Here is a 26,290-nt window from a genome sequence, read left to right as displayed (position 1 = left end):
AAAGCTTGGAGTCTTAACCACTGGACCGCCAGGGAATTTCGTGATTAAAGTTTAAAACAGAATCGATCTTCTGGAGATGGTCCATGAATTGCTGGTGAATAGAAAGATACGATGTCTAGAATTGACTTCAAAGTGGTAATCTAGGAAGAGGGGAGTGAGCACCTGGGAGCATTAAACGGGATTGGCCCTAAGTTGATAATATTTGGAGCCAGTGATGAGTTCACAAGGACTTGTAATGCTGTTCCTTCTCCTTTTGTACAAGTTCAAAAATTATCAGAATGGGGCTTCCCTGGTGGCGCAGTGGTTGAGAGTCCGCCTGCTGATGCAGGGGACACGGGTTCGTGCCTCGGTCCGGGAAGATCCCACATGCCGCGGAGCGGCTGGGCCCTTGAGCCATGGCCGCTGACCCCGTGGGTCTGAAGCCTGTGTTCCGCAACAGGAGAGGCCACAACAGTGACACGCCCGTGTACCGCAAAAAAAAAAAAAAAAAATTATCAGAATGAAAGCTGAAAACAAAAGCCCTTCCAGTGCCCATCTCACTCAAACTAGAAGTCCTCACTGCGGTCCACGAGGCCTCACCTGACCTGGCCCTACTGCCTCTCTCACCTTACCTCCTTCCATTCTCCCACTCCAACCACACTGGCTTTCCCACGTGCCAGGCACACTTCTACTTCAGGGCCTTTGCACTTGCTGTCCCCTCTACCTAGAATGCTCTTCCTTCAGGCCTGTATTGTCCAGTATGGTATCTGGGAAGTACCTGTGACTTGAGCATTTGAAATGTGATTAGTGCAACTGGGGAATTTTTTTTAATTTTATAAATTTTAAGTAACTTAAAATTTTAAACTGTAGCAGTGTAAAATATTTTGTCATTAAACACAGCTGTATTGTTTTGGTAGCACTACATTTCATTTTATGCGTTGAGAATTAAGCATCTGAATTGAGATGTGCTATAAAGTATAAAACACACACCAGATTTCAAAGACTTAGTAAGAAAAAAGGATTGTAAAATACCTCATTATTTTTATATTGATTACATATCGAAATGATAATATTTTGGATATGTTGTGTTAGAGTATAAATTAAATTTAAATTAATTTCACCTGTTTCTACGGTTTTACTGTGACAGCTAGGAAATTTAAAATTATATTTGTGGTTCACATTGTATTTCTGTTGGACAGCACCCCTCTAGGAGTCCCCCTGGTTTGTGTTCTCACTGCAATTTGGTATAATGACTTAATTACAGCATAATGATATAATTGTCTCCCTGATTCTTTCTTTAGCCATCATAACTGTACCCCTCCCCCTTTGCCTTTGCCCACATTAGTTTCCTCCTTAGCACTTAACCACTCTCTGACCTGTTACATATTTTACCTTTTTCTTTTACTTACTGTTGCTTTCTCCCACTAGAACGTCAGCTCCACAGGGACCAGGATTTTAGCCTGACTTGTTCATGATCATAGCCCTGCTCTTGGACCAGGACCTGGTTCATAGCAGACTCAGTCAATATTAAATGAATGAATGAATGAATGAATGGCATGGATTTGCTCCATTACCCAATCGGTTGGGTCAATATTGCCAAGACTCTGCCTGTCCCATTTGCTGGTAACCCCAGGAACACCATGCCTCCTCAAGGACAGGACCTGGCCTGGCATTTGAAACAGAAAAGATCTAAGTTTGCATCCTGACTTCTCCCTGAACTTGGAGTCGCTCCCAGAATCTGCTGCTTCCCGCCCCCTTCCCTCAGTGTCCATTCCCCCTTCAGGTAACAGCTCCCTGATTTTTTTTGGAGAACAACTTCTCCCCGTTTTCAGTATACATTGTTCAGTCAAGGCTGACTGCAGCCCCCAGTGAAGTATGTGACACTGGCTTTGGGTCTTTGGTTGGATCTGTAAGGGAAGAGTAACTCTCCTATTGGCTGCTAAATTGGTGGGATGTAGGCTTGGAGGTTTTGAGGGGCACTCTGGCGATCACTTGCATAAGAGTGAAGCCAAAACAGAGGGAAGAACTGAGCCTCTGGATCCAGCTGTGCTTACAGTCCTGAACTTTTCAGTTACCCACGAAAACAAATTCCCATTTCTTTTTAAATCAGTGCGGATTTGGCTTCAGTCACTTGCTCCCTGTGTGGCCTCAGGCTGGTGGCTTCCTGTCTAGAGCCTCAGTTTCCCATTCTGTTAAGCGGGGCCACATCATTGGGTGGTTGTGAGAATTAAAGGAGAAGGAATCTGTCTTAAATGCACATCCAGGAGCCTAGCACAGGGCCCCTGCCTCTGTTCTTAAGTCTGGTTCTGCTCTACCTCTTGTCCTGATACCTTAAGCTCTGGGGAGAGGATGAGCTTAGACACCTGGGGCTGGGGACTGGAGTCCAGGACTGAGGCCTGGCAATTCAGCACGGTGACCTGGGAGAAGGGGGCTTTCACAGTCCTGCATCAGTGATGGCCAGCCTGGGAGCCCACCACGTGGAGTGTTTGAACAGAGCACGTGGATGAATGCAGGTCAGGGGCTATAGCAAGTGCTGTCGGCAACCCAGCACCAATGTCACCTGCACCCCTCCTGCACACCTGCACCCTTCCTCTAGCATCATGTAGCAAGCACCTGTGCCTCTTTGCCTGAGGGTCTTTTACAGGCAGGAGAGGCTGGAAGTGCTGGGGAGTTAATATCTCCAGGAATAATCCTTAACCAATGAGAGATGGGAGCTGGTACATAAATGCCACAACTTCTTCACCTCTTGGGTGGAACAACTTTGAGTGTGTCCCACAGTCTCCCAGAGGTCCCTAGGGGGATGGCACTCTAGGTGCCCAGAGCAGCAACCAGCTCATTAACTCCTTTCCATGGCTCACTTCCCATTCCCCTATCAATTTGCCTAGGATCAACTCCATAAAAAACTACATGTGCTTGAATCTTTGTCTCAGGGTCTGGGGGAACCCAACCCAAGATGGGCTGATTCAGTTCCATGTTCTGTGCTCAAGGCAAAGGGATCTGTGGAGGGGGCTGTCCAGATGTACCAGGGCCATACCCAAGATTCTTAGTACTCAAGCACCCAATATCCCCACACATCCTGCTATAGACTGAATGTTTGTGTCCCCTCAAAATTCATATGTTGAAATCCTAACCCCCAAAGTGATAGTATTAGGAGGTGAGGCCTTTGGGAGGTGATTAGGTCATGAGGATGGAGCCCTCATGAAAGGGACTAGTGCCCTTATTAAAGAGACCCCAGAGGATTCTCTGCCCCTTCTTCTATGTGCGGATACAGTGAGAAAACAGCCGTCTATGAAACAGGAAGTGGGTCCTCATCAGACACTGAATCTACAGGCACCTTGATCTTGGACTTTACAACCTCCAGAACTGTGAAAAATCAATTTCTATTGTTTATAAGCCACCAGTCTATGTTATTTTGTTATAGCAGCCCGAACAGACTAAGACACATCCTTTGACAGTGACCATTTATTACATATGTCTGGACTGTGTACTCAGATTGGGGGAGGACCATTGACATAGCTGAGCACCAGGTAAGGTGTCCTGGCCAGTCGGGCAGGAGAGCAGCAGGAGCCCCCTGACATGGGCAGGAGCAATGTGGCACCCACCAGCAGAAGGAAAAGGAGGAGGAGGAGGAAGGTCAAGGGCCTCCTGGATGCAGGAGTGGGGGCTCTGCAAAGGGAAATGCAGTGTTCAATGTATGGGTGGGCTGCCACCATGAGCCCTACCCCCACAACCCCAGACCCATCTCCCAGGCATCTCACCCAGGGTCTACCTCCAGCATCACATCCTGGACATTGGGAGATGCTTGCCTCATCTTGTCCTAAAGGTAGAGAGCAGCCAGCAGTAGAATGGGTGGAAGTGATATTTAATGTGGTCTTTACCTTACTACCATAGACCTACAGAGCTGGGCTTATTTCTCCTCCTTTCCTAGCACCCCCTCCATCCCCAAGACCCCACACGGACTTTGAATATCTCCAAGTATAGTGGATGTCTGCCAGCGCCTGCCCTCCATACAGTCTCCCTTTTCCTGGTAACAGTGGTTCAATTTGGGGAGAAGGGTGTTATACCTCCCTATTTCCCTGAACTCAAAACTCCACCTCCATGGTTAGGCATGTGACACAGATCTGGCCAACCAGAGCCCTCCATCAGCTTGGCTACTGTGATTGGCTCAGGGTGTAGGCCATGCCCCAAGCTGGGGAAGCAGAAGTCAGCCCTAGGACTTGGCTGCCTTAGGTCAGTGGCACTCTCTCCTCCTGGGGTGGGTAAGCCAGTGGGAAGTGAGTATGTAGCTACTGGGGCAGCCATTTTGCTAAGAAGGAATCCACCTTGGAGAAGTAGAGCCCAAGACAGGGAGGGACTGAGCCCTGACAGTATTTGAGGTCTTGAATTCAACACCACCTGGACTTTTCAGTTACATGAAAAAAAATAGCATCCTCTTTTTTGTGTGTAATTCAATTTGGGTTGGGTTGCTGTCATTTGCCATCAACATTCCTGAGTGATACACCTGGCTGAGGACCAACTCACCTGAGACTTCCGGAGCAGGGACCGTCTTCGGTGACCTGTTAAGTGTTTCCGGTGGCTGAGGCCTGACATGAGCATGTCCTGTGGGGAGAGAGAGGAGTGGGGTCCTTGGAGAATCAGTGACAAAGAGAGACAAAGTTGGGGAAGGGCCAAGACGGGGGAAGTGTCACAGAGATGAGATTCTGGGGGAAGAGAGAGATCTCAGGGAGAGATGAAGAGAGGGGCAGAGCCAAAGAAACCAAGAGAAGAGAGAGACATTATTTATTTATTCATTCAACAAATATTTAATGAGCATCTGTTACATGCCAGGTACTGTTCTAGGAGCTGGGGATACTGTGAGCATGGAAACAGGCAAAGTCCTGGCGTCCACTGAGTTTATATTCTAGCAGGAGAGAGAGAGACCATAAGTTAATAAATGTATAATGTCAAGATGTGGTAAGTGCTGTTAGGAAATAAAGTAAGAGGATAAGGAGTGATAATGTTTGGAGGCCAGGGCAGGCCTCTCTGAAGAGGTAACATTTGAGGAGAGACTGGATGGAATGAAGTGAGGAGGTGAGCTCGGTGTGCCTCTGGGGGCTTTTGAGATGGGAGTGTATTTGGAATATTTGAAGCGCCAGGAGGCTAGTGTGGCTGCGGTGGGGTGAGTGAGGGGGAGAGTGAGAGGAAATGAGGAAATATAGGTACAACAGAGACACCTGGAGGCCAAGAGGGCAGAGGGAGGAGACCACTGAGACACCAAAAGCAAAAGAGACACCAGGAGAGACAGACCCATGAAGACCTCCTCGAAAGGGGAAAAGGGCCCTGCTAGGAGACACACAGAGGGTCCCTTGGGTACCTGGAGGGAGGTGACCCCCACCTGCTCTCACCTCAAGGCTTTGTCCCCTGCCCTGGGGGCCCCTGCGGCCACACAGCTCACAGGAAGTCCCTGGTGTCCAGGCTGTCCTTTGCCCCAAAGGCCCGAGGTCCCCAACGTCCCCCGCCGGGTCCCACTCCAACTCTGCGGGAGTGGGGAGGCTACTGGGTGCCCAGGGCCCCCAGACCCCACCAGGTCCTGGCCCGTCTGAGTCCCCCTCGACCTCCAAGTCCTGCTCCAGTGTGCTGGCCTCCTCAAACACCTGGTCAGAGGACAGAGGTCATGAGGGTTGGGATTGGTGCCTGCGCCAGGGACCGCCAGGGTGGGCCATACCAGGCTGTAGCTGACCAGCTGGGCCTGCAGCCGCCACAGCTGCCGGAAGATGCTGTCTCGGTGGGCTCTGAAGGCCCTCAGGACCTGCTCCAGGGATGCCCGGGCCTGAGGCTCACTCCGCTGTGCCAGCCCCTCACCGAACACCAGCAGTGCATCTAAACGCTCAGCTGCCCCACGCAGGTCTGCCTGTAGGGCCTGGGTACACATGGTTGGACATCACCAACACCACACCAGCCCATCCCCACCCCCTGCCTCCATACACACACAGCAGGGGCACCAGGGACCTGAGACCTGGAGTCACTCTCCCCACCCCCTCTGCCGTCCAGACACCTGGAACATGGAATAAAACCATTTCCCACCCGGGGGAGCTGGCACCCACTCCTGAGGCCCTGTCCGCCCTCCCATCTTGGCTTCCCACTACCCACCTGCAGCTGGACCATCCTGCTCTGGGCTGATGCCCAGGGCCCCAGGCCTTGCTCCAGGTCCTGCAGCCGGAGGCCCAGCCCCAAAAGGCAAAGATGCAGGCTGTCCTGCTCAGCCTCCAGTACTTCCCGGCCAGAGATGGGGTGCTGAGGAACACAGGGGGCTGAGTCAGAGCCGGTGAGCCAACCAAGACCTGGCCCGCACCCATTGCACCCAGGATCCTGCCTTCTGGATGCTTCTCTGCAGCAGAGTCCATCTCTGGGTCTGCACCAGGGTTGCTCCCACCTAGAGAAACTTCCCAGTGGAGCCAGGCCTGAGAACCTCTAGTTCAAATTCTCCAGGTTTTCAAGGCTCCTAGAAACTTGTACATATAGGGCCTGGGGATCTGGAGAGGGAGGGTGATGGAGCTGGATAGCCCCACAAGGAATGGGGCTACACCAGGGCCAATGATAAAAGAATTCTCTCTCAGTTGGTAAAATACTGAATAGTGATAGTTAAAGAATCATTGTCTAGAGCATCCCTCCCCACACAGATGCCCAACACTTTTCCAGAATCATCACCTCATCCCCGGTGTGGAAGCCAGATCCTGGGAGACAGACAGGAGGTAGGGGCTGGCACAGGGGCCTAGTTCACCTCAGCTCACCTCACGGTGTTTGGCCCCAGCCGAGTCCTCATGAGAAGGGGTCGTTGGTAATCTGGGGAGGCCAGCAGCAGGCTCAGTGCCCCTCGGCCCACCCTGGAAGGGCTCGGGAGGGTCCCAGGAGTCCTGCCCCAGCTTCTGGGCCTGTTCTGACCTGGGATGGGGGGGGGGGCATTGACAGGCCCCTGGGTGAGCCTAGGTGCCCATTATCCACCCTACCCTACCCCTGTCCCCATTTACCTCTCTCATGTCCCCAGGTGATCTTAGCTACAATACATCCTACCCTCAAAAGGCCCCTGCTACTGCCCCCACCCTTTTGGGACCACAGTTTCAAAAGCCCCACCCCGTACCTGATTCTCTCCTCTCCAGAGGCAGAGCAGATGGTGCATCCAGATGCGTTCAGTTCCCTAGGGGCTCCAGGCGGGTGGCTGAAGGGCTCTGAGGGGGGTGTGGGGCCCAGGCATGGGGGCAGGGCCATAGTGGGGAGCCTGAGGACAGAGAGTCAGTAAGGATCCCCAGTAGGAGCCCTTTTCCTATCCTCCCAGACTTCCTCAGTAGGACTCACCCAGGCCTGAGGCAGCCAGAAGCCCAGGGGCAGGCTCAGCTCCACCCCTTTCCAGGAGGAACCTGGACCCAGGTAATTTGATGCCCTGCTCAGGTGATAGTAGCACCACTTAACTCCTTCCTCCCTAGCGGACCAGTAGCTGAACCTCCCAAGCTCACCCCACCCACCTAAGGGGTTTCCAGATATAACCCTGCCCCTCAGGAGCCGTGGATTCTTCTCCACTCTGTGACCCGAACATCTGACCTCGGGAGCCCACACCATCCATCTAAGGTCCCGGACGCAGCGCCCCTCAGGAACCCAAACATCTGGCCCCCCACCCCCAAATGTCCAAAACCAGAGTAAGATTGTTTTGTTGGTGGTTTATTTGGAATGGGGCCTTTTCCTGTGGTTCCCTCACAGGTACTGGGAAAATAACCCCGGGGGGAACCGCCTCTGCCCACTGGGCGCCGGCAGTCCAGAGCAGGCGAGAGCTCGGGAATCCGAGCGGGTCCTGGGTCCTGGCGTCACTTGCTGAGCAGGAGGCCAGCGCGCAGCACGCGGGGTACGCGGCGGATGGTCAGCGAGACGCGAGTGCCGCGGACCAGGTGGGCTCCAGCCTGCGCCGAGGGGCAGGCAGCTGCGTTGCGCGGCAGGGAGGCGGCGTCGAGCGCATCTACGCTGGCGGCTGCGATGCCGTGGAGGAGGCGCGTGTAGGCGGTGCCACGGAGCACCAGCAGGCTGCGCGGTTCAAGCAACAGCGAGGTGGCCGGCCGGGGCGGGGGCCGGGGCTGCGGGGCGGGTTGAAGGTTAGCGGGTCCCCAGAAGTTAGGAGTGGGGTGGGCGAGAGGTCAGCGGGCTTGGGGGTTCAGGGGGAGAGGGTCAGCGAGTCCCAGGGGCAAAGGCTGAGGGGCAAGTGTGTTCCTAGAGATCGAGGCTTTGGAGTGAAAATCCCGCGGGGGCCAGGGCCAGGGCCAGGCTTGCAAGGAAGTGGAGACGAGGTGGTGGTGGGGTGTCAGCAGTCCCTCGGCACGGACTAGGCTGCAGATGGGGGTGTCTCAGGGCCTAAGGGAACTGCAGCTGGGCTCTGCAAGGGGCTGGGGCCGGGACCGAGGGATCAGTGGTCCCAGGAAACTGAGTGGAACTGGGCTGAGGACTTGGCTGAGGCCAGGAAGGGAGGAAGAGATGAGCAGGTGTGGTCTGGGAGGATGTGCGGATATCAGGATGTTTTGAGGACACCAGCAGAGTGGGAGGGGGTGTCAGTGCATCCAGGAGCATGTAGGATTAAAAAGGGCACCCGTAAGGAGCAGCTGGTGTCAGGGTGTCCAGGGGAGTTTCTGTGTACACTGGGGTGTCAGACATACATCAAAGAAAGAGGTCAGGGAAGCTGCTGTGATGAGCAACACAGAGGGGAGGCAGGATATCTGGGGGGCCCTTGAGCAGCGAGTCATGTGTTGAGGTGCCAAGGAGAATCTGGGGGTGTCCTGCATGACAAATCAGATTATTGGAGTGGGAGGTGGGAAGTGTGTTGGGGTGCCTGTGCAGTGGCCACTGAAAGTCAGGCTGTCTGGAAGGATGTCAGAGACAACCCTAGTGGCTGGTGTTGGGCTATCTGAGGATATCAGTGTCTGCTGGAGAACTGGGGAGCCCTGCATGCGGTATTGGAGCGCTCTGAATGTGTGGAGCCGGGGGATCTGTAGGATGTCAGGATATTCACTCAGCAGATGGGGGTACTGGGGTATCCGTGGATATCGTGATTTCTAGGGCACCCTGCAGGCAGATGGGTTGGGCATCTGGGTGGATGTGGGTGCCCTCGAGGGGACAGAGGAAGATGTCTGGAAGGGTATCAGGGGTACCCCACAGGCAGGTGGGATTGGGGCCCCTTAGAGGATATGGGGTGTCAGAGTGCCCACAAGCGGCTGGGGCAATGTCTCGGGGCCCACCTGCTCCGTAGGGTCATCATCCTCCGGCTGCCGAGGCTCGTAGAGGTCCAGCATGGTGTGGGAGCCCAAGCTGATGGTGCTGACAGTCGGGTAGTACAGTGGCCCATCCTCGTGGGGCTGGGGAGTGGGTACCAGGGCTGGACAGGGCAGGAGTCCACAACCCCCACCCTCAGGTGAAAGCGGGGCTCCCCAGCTGGGGACAGGGAGGTGAGTGTCTGGTTGGGGTATGTGGCTGCTTAATGAGAGTGGATGTGGGTTAACATGATGCCCTGCCCCATGGTGGATCCGAGGTCTGGGGGTCGGGGTGAGAGTGTGGTTACCATGATGCCCTCCCCAGGCAGATACTGGTTCACAAGGACATGGTTGGCTGGGAGACCCCCAAAAAGGCTGAGATCAGAAACTTTGTCCACGTAACGCTGGAGCCACGGTGGCAGCCGCTCAGGAACCATCCCCCGGGGATGGGGGAGCCCACCTGGGGGAGGGAAATGGGGTGCTGAGAGCACCCAACCAAGGAGCTCTGGCATGTGGAGCCCCCATTAGGGATATCCCAGTGGTTGGTAGCACTCTGACCTCCTCGGGGACTCCTAACTCTTTGGAGATCACCACTCCACCCTTCAAAGGTTTCCTGACTTCTCTAAACGCTTACAGATACCTTCCAACTCATCAGGAAATCCCTAAGCCCTCAGGACCTCCACTGACCCCTCAGAATCATCCTGGCCCTTGGGACCCCTTGAACCCTCAAGGACCTCCCCCCGGCATCCTGACGCCTCAATGTCCTGAGACTATCCAACCTGAGCTGCCTACCGCAGTCCCCAGCCCTAAATCACCCATGCCCACAGCCGGAGACACTTACCCCAGTTCTGTAACTTCCTCCCGGAGAGCTGGGTCCACTTTGGTTTGGGGGCATTGAAGACCTGGGAGATGGGAAGGGGGTCAGTCCTTTTCCAGGACCGCCCTCTCTGATTCTCCCACCCAGGGCAACATAGGGGTTTTTGCCTAGGGTGGAAATGGGTCATCTCAGTGTCTATGGGATCATTCTCTCAGACAGTGTTCCCAGGATTTTGTTCTTTGCCCTTTCCCCCTGTGGAGGCCGCTGGCCTCAAAGCCCCTCTGTGTCTAGGGATTGAGGGAGGGAATCAGGGCTACACAATCAGGGTCTGAATCTACTCAGAGCTCTGGGCTGGGTTGGGCTCTTTCAGCCCAGCAAACAGTCTGCACTCTGTAATTTCCTGGTTCCTGGGCTATCTCAGCACAGTCTGGGTCCTGGAACCTCCTTGTTCCTCTTGCCTGTGGGAGAAAATGTGCTAAACTGGGCTATTCAGTATAGCCAAGAGAGTATGTTGAAAATTCTCCACTGCTAAGACCCCAGGGGTCTAAAAAGGGTTACCTCAAAGAAGTCTAAGAAATCTCCTTATTTCCTTCATTGTTATGGGGCCGGAAGCGGCTGTCTCAGTATGAGAGTCTGAGTTTTGGAGCTAACTCATTCCTGGGACTCAAACTAGACAGGACTAGTTGGGATAGCACAGGGAAGATCTGTGCTCTATAACCAAGCCTCTGGGGCTGCAAAGGGCTATCCCAGTGCACAGACTCTGAGCTTTGTAAAATTCTCCTTTCCCCAGACCTTAAGAATAGAGTACATACTGGGCTATCTAACACAGGTGGTCTGTGCTTGGTAACCTTGTTCCCAAGACTCTGGGTCTATGCTGAGCTGTCAGCACACGGAAGCGTTTAACATTCTGAGGCCTGGGTTATCTCAGCACAGAAATCTGAACACTGTAAATTCTTCATTCCCCAAATCTCAAGGGAGTGAACTGGGCTATCTCAGCCTATGTTATAACCTCCTTCTCTCTAAGGTAGCCGGATAGGGCTGTCTTAGCACAGGGAGTCTGAACTCCATAATAACCACCACCTTTCTAAGAATCAGTTTGGGGAGTTCCCTGGTGGTCTAGTGATTAGGATTCGGCGCTTTCATTGCCATGGCTCAGGTTCAATCCCTAGGGGAATGAGATCCCACGAGCCCCGTGTGGCGCGGCCAAAGAAAAAAAAAAAAAATCAGTTTGGTTTCCCCTTAGCTTCCTGGGAAAAGCCCTTTCTGACAGGCCCCAGCAGGTGCTGAGAAAGGAATAGGGAAGGTGCTGAGGGATGGGTGCCAGGTGGCACTCTCCCTCCTGCCAGGATCTTCACTGTGACCTTTCGGGCTCTCCCACAAGAACTGGGGGTTGAAGAGGGGAAAAACAGGTCACCTGTCGAAGCAAATACTCCTCCTCTTCCTTGGAGATGAAGTCAGGGACATAGTAGATTACAGGCGGTGCCTAGGATAGAGAGAACCCCCTGAAGGTGTGACCTTTGGACCCACACAGGGGTGCTACCATCCATGAGCAGCCCCTCCTCTGGAGCGTAGCTAAGGATGTCCCCAACAGGCCAGGGCCTTAAGTCGAGGGACCAATGGCTATTTGGGGGATGGGGAGGTGGGGGTGAGGATAGGGCTAGACCCTGAGGGTAAGGATGAATTGAGAGGGAGGGGGGCAGTCCCAGCCCACAAACCCAGGAGTCCGCCTGCCTATCCCCACTCTATCTCCCGCCCTCTAGTTCCCACCTTCACCCTCTGCACCCCGAGTCCTGACAACCTGCTCCACCCTGAATGGTTCCAGAGCTGGAACCCTGGCGTCCTGATCCTCCATTGACATCAAGTCCGTGTACCCGGTCATTCCTGTGGGGAGGGGAGAACATGCTGAAGTCACCAAACCTCCCACCCTCAGACTGTGATCCAGCTTTCTGCTCTTATCATGGGCCAGGGCCTCACCTCAGCCCTCTAGTGAAACTCGCTTGGTTTCTAAAACCTAGATGTCCTCAGCATCTCAAAAGCCACACAATGCACCCCTAGGTTCCCTGCCCAGACACAATGAGCACCCACAGTACTCCCCCCAAACTCCATCCACCAAATACCCATCAAACTACACGTTTGCCCTCTCAAGCCTCTACTGAGAACAACCTCAGACTCCACTGGGAGCCTTTCTTAAGAGCTCCACACATATCCCCCAGGGCTGCACCCCAGACCCCCTTTAAACACCTTGATTTGGGACCTCATCCTAAAACCTTCAGAGCTGCAATCCTGAGCCCGGCTCTCTAACAATATTCGAGGTCCTCATAGACCCTCCTCCCGCCTCAAGCCTTTTCAGACGCCCCATTCTGAGCACGCTTGTGCCCCCAATCTAAGCTTCCTCAGACACATCCATTTTCAGTCTCCTTGTATCCTCCCCACTCTAGACTCCCCTCAGACTTATGCTCCTGAGCGCCCCTTCCCTGCAGCACCCTTGGACCTTTGACCCTGAGCCTGACCCCTCTCACACCTTCCCTCCCTGAACCCCTCGGTTCCCCCGACTCTGTCTTCTAGAACCCCACACTCTTAGCTTCCTCGGACTCCCATCTGAGCTTCCCCGGATCCCCACTCTCAGCCCTCTTGGACCCCCATCTCCGCCCTCGGCGCCCCAAACTGACCGTCCACCAGTGACCCCTCCAAAATCCAAATTCAACACCCCCATTCCCTTCCCAGCCACTTCCGACCCACATGGCCGACGCAGGAATCCTCAGACCAATGGAAATTCTCAAAGGCTCTAAGGCTCCTCCTTCCACCCAATCGGCGCTCTCACACACTATTGTTCCGCCCCCTCACCCTCTTTCAGTGACAGGCTGTGCCTCCCGGCCTCTGAGCCACTGGGGCCCCTTCAGAGACGGGTCTTCGTCTGGCATCGACCAATCAGAGCTCCAGAACCGGACCTGTCCACGCTGCGGAGAGCCCAGAAAGGAGGGGCAGCCGTGGCGGCCGCAGGAAAGACGCGATGGTTGGAAGGACTCCCCGCAGGTTAGGCCATCCTATATAAAGCCGCAGGGATGCGAGACTGCTGTACCCAGCAAGGGTACAGAGGCAGGGCCGTAACTCCCTAAACACCGACTCGACACAGAGAGCCGTAGAAACGTCTTTATTGAAGGGGGTAGGGGTCATGCTGAGTTTGGGGACATGCAGTGAAGGGGCAGTCGTGAGCTGTCCTTGATTTTCAGGGCCCCAGGTCTGCCCTGGACCCCTGGACCTTCAGGGTCTCCGTCGGGCTGTTAGTCTGGCCGGGGTACTCTGAGGTCCTTCAGGGCCAGTAACTTAGATTTGGTGTCTTGGACCTGTGACCAGAATTGTAGATTGAAATGGGGACTCCAGGATTTGGGATCCCCTCAAGGCCTTGATGCCCCTCATGTATGAGATGGAGACTTGAGGATTTGAGGTTCCCTTGGGGCTGGGGCTCTCGGAATTTGGGTGTCTTGAGATCCATGGACTCAGGGCATTGAAGTCCTCTGGTTTCCAGGGATGAGAATTCCTGTTTGGGGTTTCCTGGTGCCTATGAATAGGGCTTGAGGTGCCCTGGGGGCCCGGGATGCATATCTCCTCCATCCCAGGCACAAGAACCTCCATGATTGAGGTTTCCTGGGGGCTTGTGATTGGATTTTTTAAATTTGGGATTCCCTGGGGATTTGGGGATTCCATGATTTGGGGATCCTGGGAGTTGGGGCTTTGGGGTCTCCTAGGGGCTCTAGGACTTGGGGGCACAGGAGAGTTTAGGACACGTACTCTGGGGTTTGGGATCCTCAGAGTCCCAGAATGGGACCTCCAAATTTTGGGGTCCCCCCAAAGGGGGGAAATAATTACTTTAAAAATAGAGAATTTTCTGGGAGCCTGGCCAGCACAGGTGCTGTGGGCCGCATGGGGTGGGCTTCATACAAGGCACTGGGGGTTTCTTGAGGGTGCAGAGGATAGGAAGACTTGGGGGTCCTGTAATTAGCACTTCCAGTACTGTTTTGGTATCTGTAAATTGGGGGTGACAGTGGGCTGGTTAATGTGGGTCTCTTCTTGAGGGGTAAGAGCAGGGGGGTTCGTTAATGGAGGGAGTCTCTGATTGCAGTGTAGGGGGTTTGGGGTGACCACGGGGGTCACATCTTGAGGGGACTGATATTAAATGTGGGTTTGTTACTCTTGCTCTGGAGGTGTTTCTTTCAAGGGGACTTGATGGTGGAGGTGGTGGGGGGGGGGGTCTTCGTTAACAGGGAAGGGTTCTGATCCAGTGACTAGTGACTCAGGAATGTTCTGCTGTGGAGCATTATGTAGAGAAAGTCACTGTCATTTGGGGTGATGTGGAAATCTGTTATTGGGGGCAGTCTGCTCTGAGGGGTTGGGACTAGCCTGAAGGTACTACACTTAGGGAATCTCTTTCTGGGTAACATAGGGTTTGTATTTGCGGGGGTTATCATGAGGGAACCTGTTAATAATGGGGCCTCAGTGATCGAGGGCTGGCTAATGGGGGTCTCTATTCTGGATGTGTTACTGGGAATCTCTATCTCAGGGTGACTCGGGGGCTCCTTGTGTCAGGAGATGCTAGAGGAGGCTCTGTCTCTCTCAGATGTCCAGAGCCTCTAAGACTGCATCTCTGCCCTCAGCATCCAGGGAAACCAGCAACAGAAGAGCAACCTGGGGAAGAGAACTGTGTCACACGCTGGTGCAGGATGCGGGAGCATCTGGATCCATCACCGCCCAGCTCTTCCCCAAGTGTCTGGGATTTGGCCTTTCTGGATTCTGCCTCTGTCTCTCCACCTGTGCCCTCTCAGGCTCCCGTGGAGCGGAAGGTGTTCTGCCTCTTTTACCTGCCCCTTCAAAGTTGAAGCCACCAGGGATTTCCCTGGCGGTCCAGTGGTTAAGACTCCATGCTCACAACACAGGGGGCCCAGGTTCGATCCCTGGTCAGGGAACTAGATCCCACATGCCGCAGTGAAGATCCCGTATGCCACAACTAAGACCCGACGCAGCCAAATGTGTATATAGTGGAAGTCACCAGAATTCACTATGGGGCCTCACTCCCTAAAGACTGTTTCTGGGTAAGCTAACTAGTATGTTTTCCTAACCTCTATTTCCAGCCCCAACCCAGAACTCCAGACTCCCTGTGTCCAATGTCCTGGTGGATGCCTCTCCCTGAATATCCCACAGCAGAGGGGGGGCCAAGGGTTGCTATGTACCTGGAGATGGAGTTCTCTGATGCGATGTCCTTTGGGGTCCGGACTGTTGTGAAGGTGCGTTTGGGCTGTGTCACTGAAGGGAAGAGCATGGTCTCAGGTGAGGGGATGATAGACCCACCTCTGTCCTCAGTATCTACCCAGACTCTTTTTCATTAATATTTATTCACGTCCCCAATATCCCCCATTCCCAATAGCCACCTAGATCTCTTGTCAATAATGTTCCCTGTGTCCTCCAAGACCTACCCATGTCCCCGGTGCCTGCTCAGAGCCTTGTTAACATCCCCATCCCTATAGCACCCATCCTTTTTGGGATCCTGTCTCATCATTTTCCTGGACCGTGTGTCCCCAATTAAATACTGGCGATTCTGTCACCAGTAGACCTTTCCTCCACCCCCAAATCCACACTCCTCCCACAGCCAGCTCCGAACTCACTTGTCACTTGATGTACTTTTTTGGCTCCAACATTATCCCCAGGGGGGTCAGTGGATCCACCAATCCTGGGGAGACATGAGGAGTGGGAGGGGTCAGAGCCACAAGAGGCCAGGGTCTGACCAGGAGCGGAGCCCCGGGGGGCCTACAACAAAAGAACTAGGGCGTGGGGGTGGATATCCACACTGTCTTTCTGGTCCAAGAGGAGGAGACATCCAAGCGGGGGGTCAGGATTCTGGGTGGTGCCCTGAGTTGTGACCAGAGTTTGGGCTCACCTCTGAATTCGAGATGCTGGTGCAAAGACTCCATGCCGTGGGGGGCAAGTGAAGTACCGGACACCAAAGACAGAGCCATCATGCTTGCCGGTGGGCTGGTCTAGCTCTATGCCGTACCAGTAACCTGCAACAGGAGAGTGTCAGGATGCCTCGAGGCCCTGCCTGCCCCCAGCCCAGATAGCTATCCTCACCTGGGGCAAAGTCTGTCTTCCCATAGAAACGCACGATCCCTTGCTTCTGGCCTGCGACGAGGACTTGGTCTCCAACCTCAGCCTTAGCTCCTTCACGCTGCTGCAGGCTGCCCAGAGACGGGGATGATGGGGGCTTCTTCTTACCTGGCGAGAAGGGGACAAGGGGTGAGGGTGAGGCCTCCAGATGCCAGCCCTGGGGGCCCCGTGTCACCCAGAAAGCCACAAGGTAGAAACTGTCCTGGCTCAAACGAGACGAGCCTTCCTCTGAAATGAGTTGGGGGGGGGGCTTGAAAGGAAACAATCCCAGCTGCCAGAGAACTGGGGGTGGCGGCTTTGGGCCTGAGGGACAACTAAGTCAAGAACCTAGAGAACCTCAAAACTCTTTCTCAAAGTTGAGGATATTTGGGCCAAGGGAAAAACTGAGTCTCAGAAGTCAGAAACTGTCCTTTTAAAAATGAAGGGGGGAGTTAGGTCTGAGGATAAATCAAGTCACTAAAGCCAGGAACCCCATAGATTCTTCCCTAAAACTGGGAGAAAACCTTTGGGTCTAAGGGGAAACTAAGTCATAGGGGGCAGGGAACACACAGGTCCTTGCAAGAACTGGGTGGGACCAGTACTGAGTCAAAGGAGAAACTGAGGCACAAAAGTCAGGAACTCAGAGGTCATCCTCTAAAATGGGAGTTTGAACCTGAGGAGAAACTGAGTCACAGAAGCTGGGCTACCCACAGAATATCCTCAAGAATGGCTCTCGTCACTCCTAGGGCTCCCCCTCTGACCTTTGTGTTCCCTGCGGCCTTTGCCTGTGACACGGGAGAAGTCCATCCGGGGAGTCCGAGGTGTGGAGGTGACAGATGAGGGAGGTACGTCCACTGCCTTGGAGATCTTGGACACAGAGGCAAAGAGACCTGGGGGGACAGAGCCTGGGCTGGGAGTTGTCCAAGCCTCTGCCCTGTGACCGCCCCCCATCACCTCCCAACCCCAGCACTCAGCAGCAGCATCAGAACTACTGAGTGGACCCCACCACCATCCTTCTGGGCCCCAGTGGGACTGACCCTGCTTGGGAGGGCAGATGAAGTACCGGACACCCCCAACACTGCCATCATTCTTGCCCTCAGGTTCATCCAGTTCCACGCCCACCCACTGGCCGCTGGCGAACTCCGTGGTCCCGCAGAACCGCAGCGTGCCCGTCTGAGGAAACAAGGGAGGCTATGGCTTGGGTGCACCTTGAGAGGCCATGATAAGATCACCGGCACGCAGGTAGCGTGGTGGGATGGATGAGGGAGCCCCAGGCTTAAACCTCAGCGTGGACATCACCATTCACTGGTTGTATAACTTAACTGTGCCTCAACGTCCTCATCTGCGAAATGGGAACAGAAATCTCACCCACCTTACAGGATTGTTACAGAGCTGCGCTGTCCGATGCAGTAAACGGCCACTAGCCACATGTGACAATTTAAATTAACTAAAATTAAATTAACATATCATTTCTCCAATCATACTAGCCACATTTTAAGTGCTTAATAGCCACATGTGGCTATGGCTACTTCACTGGACTACACAGACACAGGACATTTCCAATCTCACAAAAAGGTCTATTGGACATGAATGCTATAGAGACATAAAAGCCCGCAGAACAGGGCCTGGTGCTGAGTAAGGGATCAGTAAGTGTTGACTATTATTATCCTGTAACTTTGGTAAAGGGACCTCACGGGGCCTCAGTTTCATTTGGAGAATGGAGATAACAATCCACCTCAGAGGCTGGTTATCTGGTGGAAACATTTTTAATATATGTGAAGTTGCTTAGCTGCAGTGAGTGTCGTTATCATTTGTGTGAGGCTTCTTCACTGCTCTAAGCCTCAGTTCCTTATCTATAAAATGGGCTAAATAATAGTGCCTACTTTGGAGAGTTGTGTGGGGATCAGAACAGTGCCTGGCACACAAAGAGCCAAGCCCTATTCTAAGGGCTTTACACATTTTACCTTAGTTAAACCTCGAAAATAATCTTAAAAGAGAGTGGATATATGTATATACATAACTGATTCACTTTGCTGTTCAGCAGAAACTAACACAACATTGTAAATCAACTATATGCCAATAAAAATTAATTTAAAAAAATAAAATAAACCTCAAACAACCCCCCTCAAGTGGGTACTATCAGCTCCATTTTACAGATGAAGAAACGGATGCCCAGAGAGGTGAAATCACTGGCCCCACAGCTGGTAAGTGGCAAAGCTGAGATTTGCCTGAGCAAATCCCTGAGCCTGAGTTCATAACCACTGTGCTATGCTGCTTCTCTACAGGCAGAGATTGTTATTACATGTTTTCAGACAGAGTTTCACCTCTTGGGCTTCTTAGTCTTCTATATTGTAAAATGGAGAGAATCAACCCATCCTGCTTTCAAAATTGTCACACTGATTTGATTAAATCATGTACAGAAACTTTCCAGATGGGGCTGATGCATGCAAAACTCTTTGATTATGGAACAAAATGTGACTTTTATGGCTTCTCACTGTACAAAGAAACAAAATTCAAATTCACTCCAGTGGCCTGCTGGTCTGGTGAGATCCAGACCCTGCTAATGTCTCTCCACTTCACCCTGCCTATATAACTCCCCTCCAGTCATACTACCCCCTCCCCTCCTCTGGGACTTTGTACCTGCGGTCTCCTCTGTCTCCATATTTTTGCAAGGTGAGCTCCTTCCCATCTCAGCTCAGATATCACCTCCTCAGAGAAGCCGTCTCAGAAGACCTTAGCTAAAACCACCTCGGCCCTCAGCCAGGGCCAATTTATTAAATCCAAGCATTTAATGGTTTTCAAAGCCTTTGCTGCTACTGGACATTATGTTAACTATGGGTATACTTTATTGACTGTCTCTTCCTCGATAGAAATGGAGTTCTATGAGAGCAGGGCTGGGGCTAACACAGGCCTTTATCCCCAAGGACAGGCTGGGTCCAGCATGGAGCCTGAGGGACACCAGGTAAATGAATCAAACTTGGAACACTTGGATGAATGAAGATTCTCTCTGTCCTCTGGGACTTTATACCTGCTCCCCCTCCCTAAGGCCCCCTTCTCCCTTTCTTCTCCTGGCTCACTCCTCAGCATCTTCAAGTGAGCAAAGTACTGACCACTGTGGGGACACAAGTGGCCCCTGGATGGGAACCACAAGGCCCAGGGGGACCCCCATGGGGCAGAGTTGCGCTCATCACGCTGCACGTGCTTCCTCGTGAGCCATGACGGCTCTGGGCTGTCACTGTCAGGAGATGGATCTGTCTTCCCCCTTGCACTGAGAGCTCAGCTTGGGTGGGGCACAAAGGAGGCACTCACAGAACAACTGTTAGACGAGATGAATACTGTGCATGACTGGGAGGGTGGCAGGCAAAGGGGAGAGTCTGCACTCTGCCCAAAGACCCAGCTCTGAGAGATGAGGGCTGAGTCCTGCCCTCCCTTCCCCGCTCCAGTCCCTGACCTTCTGGCCATCCAGTAGCACGCGGTCTCCCAGGCGCAGGCCCAGTGCACTGAGCATGAGATTGCCTGGGACATTGTCATAGTTGGGTAGCGTGACCTTGGGGAGGGCGCAGGAGAGCGGCACAGCCTCCTCCAGTAGCGTCCGCAGCTCCTTGGCCACCAGCGCCGCCTCTGCCTTGTCCAGGGACATGTCCATGGGGTCTGGGACCACCTCCGCTGGCACCTGTCCCTTTCGGTTCTGGGGGCCAACAGGAAGAGAGGGAGCAAAGAAAGACTCAGCGGCATAGGCTGCACTCCTACTGAGCCCATGCCCCCAGAGACCCAGGGTCAAGGTGAGGCAGAGGTGGGAGTAGGTCATACCCTGGGCCAACTTGGAAATAGGAAGGGGTGGGGCATTGAGGTACAGCCCACAGTCCCCAGGGATGTCCACCCCTGAGACCTCAGGCTGGGGATGTCAAGTATGGAGCCAATAGGGAATGAAGGTCCCACTTCAGTGCTGTAGGTCATGCCCTCAGGGTCAAGACCCCAAGCCCGGAATGGGGCCATGTGAAGGACAAACACTGAAAATGGGCTCCTGTGGTGCCGGGTTAAGGGTCCAACTGGGCCAATGGGGAATGAGAGCTTCAAGAAACTCAAGTGGTCCTGCCCCGCCCCCTCCCCCACTCCCATCCTCTGCAGAGGCCTGCTAGCCAAAAAGCGGTTGGGGAGGAAGGAGAAGATAACAGGACTGGGCCAGGGGGGCAGTACCCGAAGCGCCGGGTTGGCGCCGTGTTCCAGCAAACATTTGGCTGCGCCCAGGCACAGGTTGGAGGCAGCGATGTGCAGGGCTGAGCCATGGTTGAAGTCACTGCACGTGGAGTTCACCACTGGGAAATGGGTGAGGAGGGTTCCGGGTGAGCGCCCACAGCACCCCAGCCCTCCCGCTGCCTTCCAGCCTCCGAAGTCCACCTCCTCATGCGTCTCTTAACCCGCAGGCCCCAGGGCCCCCGGCAGACTCTGACGCAGAGCCCCGCCCCTCCTCGGCCACACCCCTCCCAGCCAGCTCCCGCCAGGCCCTGAGGTTTTGGACCCCTGAACTCCTTCTCCCGTACCTCCCGCCTCCCGCCTTCCACCCTGGCCTCTCATGCCAGGCCCCATCAGTCGCCTTCCCCGCTTCTCACTCGTCTCCTCCCCCGACACCTGGGTACCCTCCTTCTGCTTCCAAGCCCTCCTTCCTCGCCTAGGTCCTGCCCCTCCCAGCCAGGCCCCTCCTCCTCACCTCGGGGCCGTGCACCCTTCAGTAGCACGCGCACGAGATCCGGCACGTCAAAATAGGCCGCGTAGTGAAGCGCGTTCATGTTGGTCCAGCGGCTGCGCAGGGTCACGTCTGCGCCCAGTGCCAGCAGCTGCTGCGAGAGGCGTACAGCCGCCGCGGGGTCCCCTGCGCGACAGCCCAGGTCAGCTTGGGTCCCCTCCTCCAGAGTGTGGGCCCAGGGCATGGGGAAGGCCCAGGGCTTCAGGGACTGCACTTGGGGGTTTTAGGCTGTGGGTCCAGGATGGAGGTCTGAGGGCCGGGGTTCTGAGCGTGTTGGGCATGGGAGTTAGGTTTGGGGGTTTGGACCCTCACCGACTCCGTGGGCCCCCGCCTTGCACGCATAATGGAGCAGTGTCATGTCGGTCAGCCCATCACGATCATTCACATGGCAGCCTCGACGCAGAATCTGGGAGTACCAGGGGACCAGGGAAGGTTACCCAAACACGTGAGGAACCCCTTCCTCTCCTCCCTCGCTTCCCCAGCGCTCTCACCTCATTGCCAATGACATCAATCTTGTGCTGGACTTGGGGCACCCACTGGCGCACAATGGCGAACAGCTCAGGGATGGTGGTCTGCGGGTCAAACAGAATCTCCTGGCAGGCAGGGTCGTTGGGGTCGAAGAAGGTGAAGGCTGGGGTGGTGAGAGGTCCAAGATCACCCCAGGCAAACTGTGGACTGACCCCCCTCCTTCCATCCTAAGGCAGAGGAGCTCTAGACTTTTAAAACCTCTAATGTAGAGTCTCAAACTGGTGGCACATGGGCCACAGGCATTTTCTGTGTGGCCAGCGTGAGGTTTCAAAATCAGGAGGTCTCACATAAAAATGTGGATGCCTGGTGTGTCTTGAAAAATTGGAAGATCATATAGCAGCAAACTCCACCCCATGAAACAAGAGTGTGGTAAGGAGTCTGCAAGCCCAAGGGGGCTGCTACTGCTCTAGCGCATGTTGCCCTGTCAGGGCGTGGTTTAGCCAAATCTCCAGGTTAAAGAAAATTAAAAAGCCAGAAATCATGGTTTTTAAGAAAAATCTCCCCAAATTTCAATTACTGTGCAGTCCACATAAAAGGGATCCATGGGCAGGATCCAACCTGTGGCCAGCCAAGAGGTGCCCAGAGGAACTTCCATCTCCCCCCTTTAGAGTGTTGTCCTGTAGTAACGTCAGCACCTAGCACAGGGCTGGCACAAGGCAGGAGCCCAGTGCATGCTGAATGGACGAGCAAATGAATGACCAGATGACACAGAGCCCAGGGATGTACCGCATAGAAGGTGTCTCCCAGAAGCAGCCTGTGTGCTCTTTTTAAAACCCCAGTCACAGCGCAGCTCTCCTTGGCTAAGCCTGCCCTGGCTCCCATCACACTCAGAGTACAGACCCAAATCCTCACCCTGGCCCACAGGCCCTGCACAAACTGGTCTCATCTGTTCTCTGCCCTCTCCTCCTCACTCATTCCCCTCCAACCACACTGACCTCCTTCTTTCCTTCCAACTCGCCAGGCAAATTCCTCTCTCAGGGCTTTGTGCTTGCTGTTTTTCTTGCCTGGGCCCGTCTTCCCTGAGATCTTCCTAAGGCTTCAGAGAGGCCTCCCCAGACCACCCTGGCTAAATCAGCACCTCTGCCCTTCTTTATCTCTTGCACTTTTTCATTTCTTTAAAACTATCACTACTTAGGGACTTCCCTGGTGGTCCAACGGTTAAGACACTGCACTTCCTGTGCAGGGGGCCCGGGCTTGATCCTGGTCAGGGAACTAAGATCCCCATATGCCACACGGCATGGCCAAAAGAAAAAAAAGAAGAAAAAAATCACTACTTAACATTACTTGTTTATTCCTTCCTCCCTCCCTCTTTTCCTCTCTTTCTCTTCTTCCTCATTCTCTTCCTTTCTTGCTTGTCCCCCTCACTAGGATGTTTCCAGGCTGCCTTGTACACTCCCTTATCCATGGAGGAGGCGCTCTGTCAGTCTAGCTGAATTAATGTACAAATTTAATAAATACACGAGTTCCTCTTGGAGTCCACCTTAGCCCTCTCTCTGTCCTAGACCACATTTTCAGATTCCTTCACATTCTGTGACCAAACCCTCCTTGTTCTACAGGCAGGATTCCTGGGGATGGGGGGGCAGATACCCTAGACTCTTTGACTTCCTAGCAGGCCACAGGCCCCAGCCACATCCAGCCACATTTCCAGTGGAGATTTTCCAGTTTCCCAGGGTGGATACCCGGCCCTAGACACCCAGATAACGTTCTTATTTTTCTATCAGACTGGGGGCAACTTATGGCCTCTCTGACCCACCTCTAGTGGGTGACATGTCCACAGATGCCACCCCTCCTGCCCTGATGCCGCCTACTCTCTGAACTTGGAACCTCATTTCCGAACTTACAGCTGCTGGGGATTCCCAGCCAACATATTTTAAAAGCCTCCTCCTATATCTAATTCTGGCTGAGCTCCACCCTCTCTACCCAGTAGCCAGAGGGAGCTTTTAAAAATATAAATCAGACCTGCCCCCACCCCAAACTGCTCTCCCCCGCCATCACACTTAGAATATATCCAAAGGTCTCACAGTAGCCTTTAAGGCCCTTCCAGATCTAGCCATTGCCAACCTCTCATCTCAGCTCCGATCACTCCCTAACAGCAACACCGGGATTTTCCTTCTGCTGCAAGCTCAGTCCTGCCTCAGGGTTTTTGCACTTGCTGCTTACAGCCTGGAACACTCTTTCTCCAGCTCTCCTATGGCTGATTCCTCCTCATGCTCTGGGTCTCAGCCTAAATGCCACCTCGTCAGAAAGACCCACCCTGACCACTCTGTCTCAGGTGCTGCCCCCTAGCCATTCTCTATTATATCTCCATCTTTTATTTCTTTCATAGCATCCACTCCAATCTGAACTTATCCGATTTATATACCTGTTACTTGCTTAGTCTTGCCTTCTCTCCTGAGAGCAGGGATCATGCCCGGATTGCTCACCATTAAATCTCCATCTCCTAGCACAAGGCTTGTCACAGAGTAGTAGTGATGGATAAATAGTGCTTGGTGAATGAGTAGACACTTTCCTTTTCTCCAAGAGGCCACCCTCTCAGCTCCACATCTTCCTACCTCAGAGCCTTTACTCCTGTGGTTACCTTGCCTGGGATCCCCTTCCCCTGATCTTTTCCCTTGTTAACCCTCAATTCATCCTTGGGTTTCCCTCAAATGTTACTTCCTCAGGGAATGCATATCTTAAAAAGCTCTTGCAGAATTCGGTTCTTAGCAAACACAATTCTCATCATGTCTTGTAATTATGTACTTATATTATATTTTTATACTTATTTGTGTGGTTGTCATTGAGGCCTGTGAGTTCTCTTAGGCAAAGACTAGATCTGTCTTGCTCCATGCTGTGCACCCAGTTCCTAGGTCCATAGCAGGTTTTCCAAAAATGCTTGTTTAATGACTAAATGACTGAATGATGTGTCATGAATCAAATATTATGATTATCCCAATTCCATTCTCCGATGGGTGAATGAATTAATGAAGGGGGGGGGGAATCCAAGGGCCATGATTCCTCCAGAACACCTTCAAATCCTCCAGAATCCTCCCACCATCTCCACCAGCAGAGTTCAGCCAAACCTCCCTGGCCACCCAAGGCTCCAGGCCATATTGCAGAGTGGGGAGGGTGGTTACCGTAGTCCTTGGGGAGGGGGGCAGGTGCCGAGGGGTGCACAACAGGCTTCTGCCGGCGCTCCTGGGTGGGGCTGGGGGGCTCTGGGACAGGCTCATCCTCCTCCTCCTCCTCTTCTCCCTCCGCCCTGAGCGGCGGGGCCATCGGGGCGGGATCTGTCTTAGTCATGGTCCTTGGTGGCACTCAGTGGGCAGGTGCAGAGTTGGGGGTGGCCTTCAGGCAAATCCTGGGGGCAGAGGTCAGCTAGAGAGGGTGCCCCACAGTCTCCGAAACCTCAGCCCCCCAGACGCTCCCCGGGCTCCGGGTGGCTCACACGCCCCCAGATCTGGATTTTGGGCAATCACAGGGACGCCAGTCACCCATCAGAGGATGCTGGTTTGTGGGCCCAACGCCTATCACTTCCCCCAGGCCAGTCCCCCATTCTTCTCCTCCCGCGTCAGGGCCCTCAGTCTAGGCCGCCCCCTCCCCCGGTTTGTTTATCTCAGGATGCAGGATGCTTTGCCCCTCCCCTTCTCCGTGGGCCTCCCCTCTACCCATCTTACCTTGGGTGTCTGGGGCTGGAGACCAAAGCTGAAACCGGGGAAACTGGAGTAATGGGGTGCCAGTGTCTGAGGAAGTGATGGGGGAGAAGGAGACAGAGAGAAGGGGACGAGGCCCGGACGCCGACGGGGGATGGGGGTGGAGAGGGAGGGGCGCTGATGGCGCATGCGCTGTCACCCCCAACCAGGCGCGGGGGCGGAGACACTGCGAGGCTGCTTGCATTGATGAAAAGACTGGAGGCAACGGTGGGAAGGGTATATAGACACCGAGGACGGGGAGAAGAAGAAATGGCCACGAAGAAGGATGTGAGGCATGGAGACAGAAGGAGAGAGATGAAGCAGGGACAAGGGCAAAAAGAGAGGGATGGGAAAACGGGCACAGCTCTTATTGTCCATACTGCTGTGATAGCGCCTTTGCGAAGGCCTGCGAACCAGACCAGTTTGGGAAGGGGTCTCGATGTGTGGTGGTGGTGGGTGTTTTCTCTCTCTGACATATCAGACCTGACCTCTACTCCATGTCCACCTTAGACAAGGGATGTCTCAGAGGGATGATTTTGTGGAGACTCCTATAATCACTGTCATTGTCATTATCACATAGTGCTCACACAGCACTTACCCAGAGAAGTTAAGCCATTTACCCAAGGGCATACAGCACATAGGTAATGGAGCTAAGACTTGAATCCCAGTGGCCTGGCTATAGAGTCTGGGCTTTTAATCACCGTGCTACATGGCTTTGGCAGCGTCTAGGGGATAGATCTGCCAATGGACTCCTCCCCCAGAAAGGCCTCCAGGAGCCAGCCCAGGAATGAGGCCTTCCTGGCCCCATCATCCTGGCTGGGCTGTCACACCTGACTGGCTGTGGCCTGCACTGTCCGCAATCATCCCAGCCTGAACAGGGCTGGCTGACTTTGCCTTCCATCTCTCATCCTTCTTATGTGCAGGCCCAGTAGCTCCATTCAAGATATTTCCAGAATTTCATCCCTCACCCCAGTCCCAGGCCCTAATCCTGGTCCACCCTTCATCCTCTCCCACCTGGACTATGGCAGCTCCCCCCAACACCCCAATATGCAGCCAGAGGGACCTATTAACACCTATCACATCAGGACCTTCCTAAAGGCATCTGCTTGCTGCACCTCACTATAGGTAACAGCCAATGTTTCAACCACAACCC

The 26,290-nt window shown here is 53.9% G+C and overlaps 3 protein-coding genes across 13 annotated transcripts; all 3 read right to left on the bottom strand.

Annotated features, from left to right (window-relative positions):
* Positions 1 to 3,426: 3,426 nt before the first annotated feature.
* SYNE4 (spectrin repeat containing nuclear envelope family member 4) lies at positions 3,427 to 7,504 on the bottom strand. Of its 8 annotated transcripts, none has more exons than XM_059045173.2 (8): positions 7,097 to 7,504; positions 6,750 to 6,900; positions 6,109 to 6,252; positions 5,684 to 5,878; positions 5,364 to 5,612; positions 4,501 to 4,578; positions 3,738 to 3,796; positions 3,427 to 3,645 (listed from the first exon to the last, which is right to left on the bottom strand). In XM_059045173.2, the coding sequence occupies exons 1-8, from the start codon at positions 7,222 to 7,224 to the stop codon at positions 3,468 to 3,470; spliced, it is 1,182 nt and encodes a 393-aa protein (XP_058901156.1). In that variant the 5' UTR covers positions 7,225 to 7,504; the 3' UTR covers positions 3,427 to 3,467. The 8 variants fall into 8 exon arrangements, with proteins under 8 accessions (XP_058901156.1, XP_058901155.1, XP_066875287.1 ...); XM_059045172.2 differs by having other exon boundaries at positions 3,749 to 3,796; XM_067019186.1 differs by having other exon boundaries at positions 5,699 to 5,878.
* A 151-nt stretch (positions 7,505 to 7,655) lies between these two features.
* ALKBH6 (alkB homolog 6) lies at positions 7,656 to 12,824 on the bottom strand. Of its 4 annotated transcripts, none has more exons than XM_067019211.1 (7): positions 12,729 to 12,824; positions 11,858 to 11,940; positions 11,474 to 11,542; positions 10,084 to 10,144; positions 9,551 to 9,723; positions 9,231 to 9,347; positions 7,656 to 8,078 (listed from the first exon to the last, which is right to left on the bottom strand). In XM_067019211.1, exons 2-7 carry the CDS (start codon positions 11,936 to 11,938, stop codon positions 7,815 to 7,817), a joined length of 765 nt encoding a protein of 254 aa, XP_066875312.1. In that variant the 5' UTR covers positions 11,939 to 11,940; positions 12,729 to 12,824; the 3' UTR covers positions 7,656 to 7,814. The 4 variants fall into 4 exon arrangements, with proteins under 4 accessions (XP_066875312.1, XP_058901161.1, XP_066875314.1 ...); XM_059045178.2 differs by having other exon boundaries at positions 9,551 to 9,702; XM_067019213.1 differs by lacking the exons at positions 11,858 to 11,940; positions 12,729 to 12,824 and having other exon boundaries at positions 10,084 to 10,517; positions 11,474 to 11,544.
* Positions 12,825 to 13,195: 371 nt separating this feature from the next.
* Positions 13,196 to 25,318, bottom strand: CLIP3 (CAP-Gly domain containing linker protein 3). Its single transcript, XM_059045126.2, has 14 exons — positions 25,123 to 25,318; positions 24,583 to 24,806; positions 21,430 to 21,569; positions 21,251 to 21,344; positions 20,903 to 21,064; positions 20,392 to 20,510; positions 19,646 to 19,882; positions 17,232 to 17,367; positions 16,956 to 17,084; positions 16,180 to 16,323; positions 15,989 to 16,112; positions 15,717 to 15,781; positions 15,285 to 15,357; positions 13,196 to 14,742 (listed from the first exon to the last, which is right to left on the bottom strand). Exons 2-14 carry the CDS (start codon positions 24,746 to 24,748, stop codon positions 14,688 to 14,690), a joined length of 1,644 nt encoding a protein of 547 aa, XP_058901109.1. The 5' UTR covers positions 24,749 to 24,806; positions 25,123 to 25,318; the 3' UTR covers positions 13,196 to 14,687.
* Between the last annotated feature and the right edge of the window lie 972 nt (positions 25,319 to 26,290).

The sequence above is a fragment of the Kogia breviceps genome, chromosome 18, assembly GCF_026419965.1.
Source record: "Kogia breviceps isolate mKogBre1 chromosome 18, mKogBre1 haplotype 1, whole genome shotgun sequence".
Lineage (NCBI taxonomy): Eukaryota > Metazoa > Chordata > Mammalia > Artiodactyla > Physeteridae > Kogia > Kogia breviceps.
This window is presented reverse-complemented; position numbering and strand designations above follow the sequence as displayed.